General features: G+C 66.3%; 1 protein-coding gene across 1 annotated transcript in view; it reads left to right on the top strand.

Moving 5' to 3' along the window:
* Positions 1–5,126: 5,126 nt before the first annotated feature.
* NFIC (nuclear factor I/C (CCAAT-binding transcription factor)) overlaps positions 5,127–9,388 on the top strand; it is a gene marked incomplete at its 5' end in the record, with an annotated part of 29,852 nt that continues 25,590 nt past the window's right edge. The window contains one exon of the mRNA XM_014948999.1: positions 5,127–5,673. Within this exon, the coding sequence (XP_014804485.1) occupies positions 5,127–5,673 (547 nt within the window). The remainder of the gene's footprint in view (positions 5,674–9,388) is intronic.

Here is a 9,388-nt window from a genome sequence, read left to right on the forward strand (position 1 = left end):
CCTGCCTGCGCCTGGTGGGCTCCAAGGACCTGGCGGGGTGTTACTGGCCACCCCAGGGTGGCTCAGCGAGGGGTCTGGGGCCACTGTGGTCCTGGGTGCGTGGTGAGCACCGGGTGCTTTATTACCCCGTCCGCCGCCTCCTGGTCCGATCCGGAGCGGGGCTGAGCATGGCGGCAGTAAATGAAGCCCTTTCTGGCCGTGCGTCCATCCTGGCTGACCCTCCCGACAGGGTGGCTGCATCCCGAGGGTACGGTCCAGCCCTGAGCCGTGTAGAGGAGTTGGCTGGAGGATGCTGCCTTCCCTGGGAGGGGGGAAAAAAATCCCCTGAGGTCTGGGGAGAGGAGCTGCAGGGATGTGGCACCGTGTCCTGCCTTCACCCCTGCCTGCGCCGGTGGTGCCAGCGGGCTGCCCGGGGCACCGGGGCTGCATGCTCCGGTGTGGGCTGCAAGAGGGGGTTTTGCAAGCGCGGGGCTGGGTCGTTCCCACCCCGGCTCAGCTGCCGCTGCCAGGAGCTGTGGGGCAGCATGGCCGCCGTAGCCTGTTCTGCCCCACGGGCAGCTCCGGCGTGGGGCCAGGTGTGTGCAGGTGAGGCCAGCACCGTTCGTACCGTCTCCCCGGCTTCTTTGCAGGGAGTTTTGGTGGCCACCGCGCTCCCTCCTGCTGCACCGCACCCGGCGTGCCTCAGTTTCCCCCTTCCCAGCACGGCAACGCCGCTCACCAGCGGCGGGGAAACCTCGTTAGGAGTCGCCGAGCCGGCCGGGAAGCCTGGCCGCGCCGTGCCGGCGAGCAGCAAAAATTATGAATAAGCTTTTGTTAATAAATACTTTATGATGAATCCAAATAGATTTCCTCCTCTGGAGCAATTATTGTAAAATGGGCTCTAATACGGCGCAGGGCCGCCCCGGGAAAGGCTGGGTGCTTTTCAGGGCCTAAGTGCCTCCTTCCATCCCCTCTAATGAGCACTTCCCAATCATTTGCATCTGTCTCGGCAACAGGTCTCATTACCAGGTTAACTTATTACCCAGAGCCGCTTTGGCGAACGGTTAAGAAGCGGCTACCGGAGGCTTTGCTGGGGCCACAGGAAAGCGTTTCATCCGTGCTGAGGTTGCCCGTGGGCTCTGGCGAGGGGAAGCCGGGGTTGGGGCAAGGAGCAAGTCCCCACCGTGCCCCTTCTTGGTACCGGGATTTCGGGATTCTCAGGATAACCAGAATCTGTGGCTGTGTTGTTCCCCCCACACCCCGCTGGCTGGCGGGGAGGCTGAGCATCCTTTCATAAAATAATCCCTGTGTGGTCCCTGCAGGGCCGGGATGCGGCGAGGTCCCCCGCACGGCTGCCCGCCCGCAGCGGGGATGCCATCCCGCTCCTCCCCGGGGCCGGGGCCACGCCGGTGGGGAGCAAAACCCGCTGCCGAGGCGACTGACCCCTCCCGTCCCCCTCCTCCTCCTCCTCCTCCACCACCACCCTCCCTCCCCGTGTTCCTCCCTCCCCCATGAAAACTGCTCGGGAATTTCCTGAGGAAACGTTTTTTTTTTCAGCGGAAAATTCAGGCTGTTTCGCTGAGCCCGACCTGTTTGGACAAGGCGCTGGAGCGCGGGATGCTCAGAGGCTCGGCCAGCCCGTGCCGTGGTGCCCGGCCACGGGGCCCCATTGCTTGGCACCGTGTCCCCGTGTGGCACGGAGCATCCTCTGCTGTCTCCAGGGGCAAAGCCACCACCGGGGTGCAGGACCCCAGCACCGGCCCAGCCGGTGAGGACGGGCAGGAGGAGGGGCAGGAGGAGTTAATCCTGGCACGGCGTGCCCAGCTCCATGCAGAGCATCGCTCCTTCCCCTCCCCTCCCCGCTCCGTGGCAGGAGTAACACCCAGAGGGACCCGTGCCTCAGTTTCCCCTCGTAGCATCTGGCAGGGAAAGCCAGCACTGTGCCGGTCTCTGGGAGGAGGGTGCAGGGTTGGGGGGGGCCCTGTGGCGGGGCCGGCAGCACCCCCCGACGCAGGCGCGCTCCTCCCCGGGTCGCGGGGCTTTACAAGCCCGGGCTGGATGGGGCCCAAGCACAGGCTCTGCTGCCAGATTCCCGTCCGGAAATGCCCCGGGAGCAGCCTCGTCTGGGGTATTGCAGCACGTCTCTGCTTCCCAGCCCCGCGAAGGAAAAACAGCAGGAGAAACACTTAACCAGCCCTTTGCCGGCCGGGATGGCGGGGATGGGTGACAGGGACAGAGGGAAAGCACATCCCTGCCTTTTTTCCCCCAGAGCCACGCTGGCCACGGAGCTGCAGAGAGTCAGCCAGGGTGGCTGCAAGGTGCCAGCAGCGTGGTGGGGATGGAGGACACGGGGGATGGTCCCCAGGTCCTCTAGTTTGTCGCCTCGGCCGTGTCCGTCGGACCGTCTGTCCCCGTGCCCCCCGGCCGCCCTCGCCTGGCCCCGCTAAAGCGGCTTAACTCCGGGCGGCATCTCGGCGCGGGATAAGCCGGGCGGGAGGGAAAGTTGGTGAGGGGCTGATCGGCTTTCGGTGCCGCTCCCGTCCCACCCTAATCCTGGGCAGGGGGGTGGGCACCGTGGCTTCCGAGCCACCGAGGGCCGTGGGGGGCTTCTGCGCACGAGTTTTTGGGGGTCCCACATGTGGGTTCAAGTGGGACCCGAGGGCTGTGGGGGGCTTCTGCGCAGGAGTTTTTGGGGGTCCGAGATGTGGGTTCAAGTGGGACCCAAGAGCCGTGGGGGGCTTCTGCACACGAGTTTTTGGGGGTCCCACATGTGGGTTCAAGTGGGACCCAAACACCGTGGGGAGGGGGAAGGCAAAGCCAGCGTCTGCTCAGAGCCCCCCCAGAAACCAGGGCTTGCACTCGCTGCCCTGTGGCAGGGCGCTGAGCGTCCCCCAGCCCTTGCAGAGCGGGGAGCAGCACACAAGGGTGCTGCCACCCCCAACACGGATAACCTGGTTGTTGCCCTGCATCCCCGCAGTGGTGCCCGGGGTGGCAGTGCCCAGCAGGCGGGCAGGGATGGGGACAATGGCGCGGTGTCCCCCCCAGCCCTGCGGCCAGCCCTGCCGCCGGCTGCCTGGGGAGGGTGGCGGGGCCGGGGGATGGCAGCAATTTGTAGGGCTCGTCTGAATAACCGGCCACCAAGGAAGATCAGCCGCCCACCACCCCGGCCAAGTATTGTTTTTGGAACTCGCTGCTGCTTTTTTCGGCTCCTGTCTTACTTTTCTTTGACCTTCTTCCCTGATTTAAGACACATGCCCAGCCCTTGCCCAGCTGCACTGAATTAGCAGCTGCTGCCGGGGAGGGAACCAGACCCTGCAGCCGCCCCGGGAGCAGCCGGCGGGGACGAGGCCACTAAGGCAGGGATGGATTCCCCCGGCAGGATGAGTCCCCCGGGCAGGGATGGGTCTCCAGGGTCAGGGTGAGACCCCAGGCAGGGATGGGTCTCCAGGGTCAGGGTGAGACCCCCAGGCAGGGATGGGTCCCCAGGGTCAGGATGGGTCCCCCAGCAGGGTTGTGTCCCCACGGGTGGGATGGGTTCCCCAGCAAGGGTGGGTCCCCTGTTCTGTTGTGGGGTCTGGGGGGACACAGGTGGGTCCGGAGCAGGGGCTGTCGGTGGGGTTTGTGCTGGGGTGATGGATCAGTGCTGGCAAATAATGGGGTCTGAGCTTGGGGGGGACTTTTGGGGGGGTTAGTGGGGCTGTGCTGGTGGTTACTGGTGTCTGTGCTGGGTTCAGGGGGTGCTAGGGTCTGTGCTGAGATGTTTGTGCCAGGTCACAGCAGGGTCTGTGCAGGGGACACTGGTCCAAGGGACAGAGGGGGCTGCGCTGGGGGACCTGCTCTGGCTTTTAGCAGGATTTGTGCTGGGGAGTGGGTTTGGGGTTTCGTAGGGGCTGATTTGGGGTTAATGGGGTCTGTGCTGGATGTGGGGCCGAGTGGGTCCATATGGGGCCAGTCCCCACCAGGACCCTGCTTCAGGGGACACTGTCCATCCAAGTAGGGTCACTTTGGGACAAGGCTGCTTCAGCCAGGGAATGGCATCGCTGCCCTGGGACAAGCGGGGCCAGTCGCCGTCTCCAGAGCCGCTCGCTCCATCCCACTGCCTGGGCTGTGTCCCCCTCACGGCCACCTCCTGGGTCCCTCCCCAGAGCAGCACCTGCCCTTGGCACCTTCCCCCTGGGGTGGGGGGTGACCAAACCCGAGCATGACCCTGCAAAGAGGGGCTGTGACACGGTGGTGGCAGCTGCCACCACCCACCCCCCCGCCCAGCACTGGCAGCCTCTGGTGGGTCTCGAGCTCCTTCCCCCTCCACATCATCCCCTGCCACGAGGGACCCCGAGGGCCAAATCCTGCCCTCGGGGACCAGATTGCTGCTGCCCTGGCCATGCACTGGGATGCTTGGCCCTCTCCCTGCCATTTTCCCTACCAGGAGATGCCCTGACACCGCTCCATCCTTTGGAGGGGGGGGGACAGTGGCCCCCTCCAGCCAGGAAGCACTGATTTTTCCAAACTGGGGGAAAAAAAAAAAAAAAAAGAAAAAGGGATGCGTGAAGGAGGGGCCGGGGAAGGGGGGGGATGCATTTTCCTTGTTTTCTTTTGGGGCCAGACTCGTCCAGCAGCGCTCGCCAAATGGAAAAAGGCAGTCAGAGCACGCCTTGTGCACTGGGCCAGGCGCCAGCCGCCGGCCTGGCCGCAACTGGGGCAAACTGGGGGAGTTTTCCTGCTGGTCCAAAGGGAGCGGAGAAGTCCAAGGCACCCACAGCCCCCACGGGAGCACCCGGGATGCTGGGGGTGTAGGGGACCCCTCCCTCGGGTGCCATGGTCTGGCAGTGGCATGGTGGGTGGGATGGCAGGCAGGATTTCTGTCGGGAGCGGATCCCGGCAGGCGGGAAGGGGAGAGGGTCTGGGTGCTGCCGAGCTGCCGTGCCTTGCGCCTGGGAGGGTTGCAGCCAGTGGGATTTAGGGGGGGCTGCTGGGATGGGGGGATCCCGCTGCGTGGGGAGGGGTCCCCCGTCCATGGTGGGCACGTGCCTCTGCCACAGCTCTGCCTCCCAGTTGCACTGGGATGCAGCTCAGCGGGGATGTCCCCAGCAGGTCCGCAACCATCCCAGTGTGGGTTTGGGGGGCTCAACTGGGAGTGACCGCCTGTCCCTCTGCTCCCCCAGGATGAATTCCACCCCTTCATCGAGGCGCTGCTCCCCCACGTCCGGGCCTTCGCCTACACCTGGTTCAACCTGCAGGCCCGCAAGCGCAAGTACTTCAAGAAGCACGAGAAGAGGATGACGAAGGACGAGGAGAGGGCGGTGAAGGACGAGCTGCTGAGCGAGAAGCCGGAGGTGAAGCAGAAATGGGCCTCGCGCCTCCTGGCCAAGCTGCGCAAGGACATCCGGCCCGAGTGCCGCGAGGACTTCGTGCTCTCCATCACGGGCAAGAAGCCCTCGTGCTGCGTCCTCTCCAACCCCGACCAGAAGGGGAAGATGCGCCGCATCGACTGCCTGCGGCAGGCGGACAAGGTGTGGCGGCTGGACCTGGTCATGGTCATCCTCTTCAAAGGGATCCCGCTGGAGAGCACCGACGGTGAGCGCCTGGTCAAGTCGGGCCAGTGCACCAACCCCATCCTCTGCGTCCAGCCCCACCACATCAGCGTCTCCGTCAAGGAGCTCGACCTCTACCTGGCGTACTTCGTCCGCGAGAGAGGTGGGTGCTCGGGGGGTGCTCAGTGGGTGCTCGGGGGGTGCTCGGTGGGTGCTCGTCCCTGCGAGGCAGTGCCAGGATACGTCCCCACCAGATCCCTCTCCCTGGGCGGGAGGAGTGGGGAGGGGGGTGTTCTAGCTTTCCCATCCCCCCCCCCTGCAATGTCCATCCCGTCTCCAGCCTGGGGACACCCCTCGGGGACACGTTTCCCATTGGCAGACCTTGCAAAGAGGATTGGTGCCCCCCACCCTGCCCACACAGATGCTCTCCCCTGGGGGCATCCTGGCTGCCCCGGGAGGTGCGTGCCAGGGAGGGGAGGAGGCCAGCGGTCCCTGAGGATGCTCCTGGCCCTGGGCATCCCCAGAAGGGGGGGGTCGGGGGGCTACCTCTGCGTCCCACACCCGCCTGACGCGGCTGCCTGTGCTGCCAGCCCGGAGGAGCGGGTGGGTGGCGTGGGCAGGGAAGGGACAGCCTGTTCCTGGCGCGTCCCCCGAGGGCTGGAGCTGGTCCAGCAGTGCCAGTTTGCCGTGGGCTGGCATCCCAGCCCCTCACCCGGCGGGGGGAACGAGGAGGGGACAAGAGCGGCTGAGGCCAGCTGGGGAGGGGGCAGCGATAATGCCAGCAGGGGCAAACCCCAGCAGCTTCTGCTCTGCACTGAGGGGGTGCTGCTCCCCTGCCCATCCCCTGCCCGGGGGTCCCACAGACCCGCTGGGAGAACTGGGCTGGTTTCAGTCCGGTGAGGAGGGAGGGTCAGAGCTGCTCTTGAAGCCTTGATGATTGAAAAGGGGGAAACTGAGGCACGGAGGGGGGCAGGGGGGGGGCAGACGGCAGTTCCCAGGCTGAGAGGATTAGGTCCCTAAGCCACCGTCCTCGCTGCCAGCTCACGCCACCTCCTCGCATGTCGGGCAAGGGAAGCTCCTCGTAGCTTGGGTCAGATCTTAATTTATCCAGGCAGGTTTATTTTATCCGGCTGGGGACATGCTGGCACAGACACCCTCCGGCAACTGGGGTCCCCCCACGGACCCCAACATCTCCCAGCACCCTCAGGTGGGTGAGGAGCCCAGGGAGATGCTTCGGGAGCCCTGTGGGTGAGGGCAGGGTGGGTTTTGCAGGGATGATGCAGAGCCGGGGGGGCCTGCGATGCGCAGCCCCGAGGGGCGGTCGAGGGACTGGCAGCCGAGGGGCTCGCTGCCCTCCAGAGCTTGGCCAAGCTGCCCGGGTGCAGGGACAAGGACATCGGTCCCCTCCTGGCACCACACACCCCCAGCACTGCGTGATGCCCCCCGGCCGTGCCCCCGGGCCCCACCAACAGCATGGCGGGGGGAGCATGGGGGCTCCTAGCCCAGTGCTGGCCAGTGTCCAGGGATGGGTAGTGACACCACAGAGGGCATCACGGTGCCACAGCCCCAACAAAGGGGGTGCCAGAGCCATCAATAATGGTGGGCACAGGCTCTACCCTGCCTGGCCAGCAGTGGGGTGTGCTGGGGGTCCCTGGGGAAACTGAGGCACATCGGGCATGCAACCCCCCCCAGTCCTCAGGGAGCTGCGTGTGCCCGGCTGGGCACTGTGGGGGGGACCACAAGCCCTCGTGGCTTTGGGGACAAGGAGGGCACAGCCTCTGCCAGTGAGTAGCTGGGACCAGATCCTGCCCCAGGGCCCGGGTAAGGGGGCTTTGACCATCAGCTGGGGGGGTGCACGTGTGCGCACGCGTGGTGCTGGCGCCGTTACGCCCGGTGCACGTGGCTCGTCTGCTCGGGGGCAGGATGGGCCCAGCAGCGCGCTGGGAACGGCGGGCGCTGCGCTGGGGGTCCGGGGGGGGTGGGTGTGGGTACCCTGTGCAGGACAGGGCAGCAGCTGCTGGGCAGGGTAGGGGGAGTTCGTGTAGTGGGTTGAGACGTGGCTGGGCTGGGCTGAACTGGGATGGGGTATTGGGGTGCTGCATGCCATGCTGGGGGCACTGCATACTGGGCTGGATTGAGGGCACCCTGTGCTGGCTCGGCTGGAGGTACAGTGTCACACTGGGCGGGGGGGTACCCTGGACTGGGCTGGGGGGGTACCCTGGACTGGGCTGGACTGGGAGCACCCCCACACCGGACTGGGAGCTCAGTGTCCTGCCTTGGGGTGCCCGCCCCGGAGGGTTCCCCGGCCGCGCCGCAGCTGGCGGGTGTCCCCAGGGAGGTGGCTGCCCCTCTGCCACCCCCCAACCCCCACCGGCGACCTTGACCCCGGCGTCTGGGTCCCCAGCAGCCGCAGTCACCTGACTGTCTAATTGGGAACACAGCGGCTGTAAATACTCTCTGATAAGGCCTGGCAGCCTCTCACTTTCCCTCTTAAGGTCGCTCCGTGTCCCGCTTAAGGGGGACTGGGAGGGCTGGTGGCACCGGCTGCACGGGGGGTGGGACCCCCCCGGGGTGCTGTGGGGTGCAAGGCGGGTGCTCAGCATTGCCCCAGCCCCAACCCACAGCGGGCACCTTCTGTGGGGCTGTGGCTAGCGAGGGGCTACCCGGCCTGCCGCCTCAGTGGGGAAACTGAGGCGAGGAGGGACACTGGGGCAGCCAGTTGGGACCTTGTGCTGTGTGGCCAGGCCAGGCCATGGCACCGTTTGGGGTGCACTGGGTGCCCCTCATGATTGCTGGCCACCTCCCTGCCCCACACGCTGCCTGCTCCCGCTCGCTTTCCCCCTTTGCACATCTCACCCTGCAGCCAGCACCCCCCCCCCCGCAGCATCCCCAGCCCCAAAGAGCCTGGGGGAGGGTGGGAGGAGGCTGGGGGGATCTTGGCTACACGTAGCCCCCCCGGCTGGGCAGCTCCGGCTCCCCGCAGCCCCCGCGGCCCCCCGTTATCAGGCCGGAGCACGTGGGCTCTCGGCTCCCCCGCCTATGCCGGCCCGTTTTGCTGGTGTCAGCACAATTTCCCAGCCGCTGCTCTGGCAACGCCAGGGAGGGGAGGCGGTGGAGGAGCATCCCCCCCCCCAGCACTGCTCTCCCCACCTGGGGTCGGGAGCAGTCTGGGGTGGGGAGGGCTGAACTCCCAGCCCCCACCCCGGACTGATGTCAAGGGCCAGCTCTACCTCATGGCTCTTTCTTGCCCCTCATCCTTCTGCCTGGAAGACCCACCCCGCTTTCCGAGCCCCCAGGTGCACTTGGGGAAACTGAGGCCTGAGCGATGCTGGGCTGGGGGGTGGTCCCGTGCCAGCCCCGCTGTGGGATGCAGGGGAGCGCTGAGCGCCTGGGTCCACTGCCCAGGGATCAGGGGAGCAGCATCAGCCCCCGGAGCTCTCTGCCCAGTACCCATGGGCCCCCGTACCCCTGCGGGCAGGGTGGGCTGCCAACTGGGAGCAGGACTGGGAGCGGGATGATGGGTGCTGGGTGGGAGCAGGACTGGGAGCAGGATGGTGGGTGCTGGGTGGCAGCAGGGTGGGATGCGGGACTGGGAGCAGGATGTTGGGTGCAGGATGGGAGCAAGATGATGGGAGCAGGTCTGGATGCAGGACTGGGAGCAGAATGATGGGTACTGGGTGGGAGCAAGATGATGGGAGCAGGGTGGGATGCAGGACTGGGAGCAGGATGGTGGGTGCTGGGTGGCAGCAGGGTGGGATGCGGGACTGGGAGCAGGATGTTGGGTGCAGGATGGGAGCAAGATGATGGGAGCAGGTCTGGATGCAGGACTGGGAGCAGGAGGATGGGTGCAGGATGGGAGCAGGATGATGGGAGCAGGG

Source organism: Calidris pugnax, unplaced genomic scaffold, assembly GCF_001431845.1.
Source record: "Calidris pugnax isolate Ruff unplaced genomic scaffold, ASM143184v1 scaffold170, whole genome shotgun sequence".
NCBI classification, from domain to species: domain Eukaryota; kingdom Metazoa; phylum Chordata; class Aves; order Charadriiformes; family Scolopacidae; genus Calidris; species Calidris pugnax.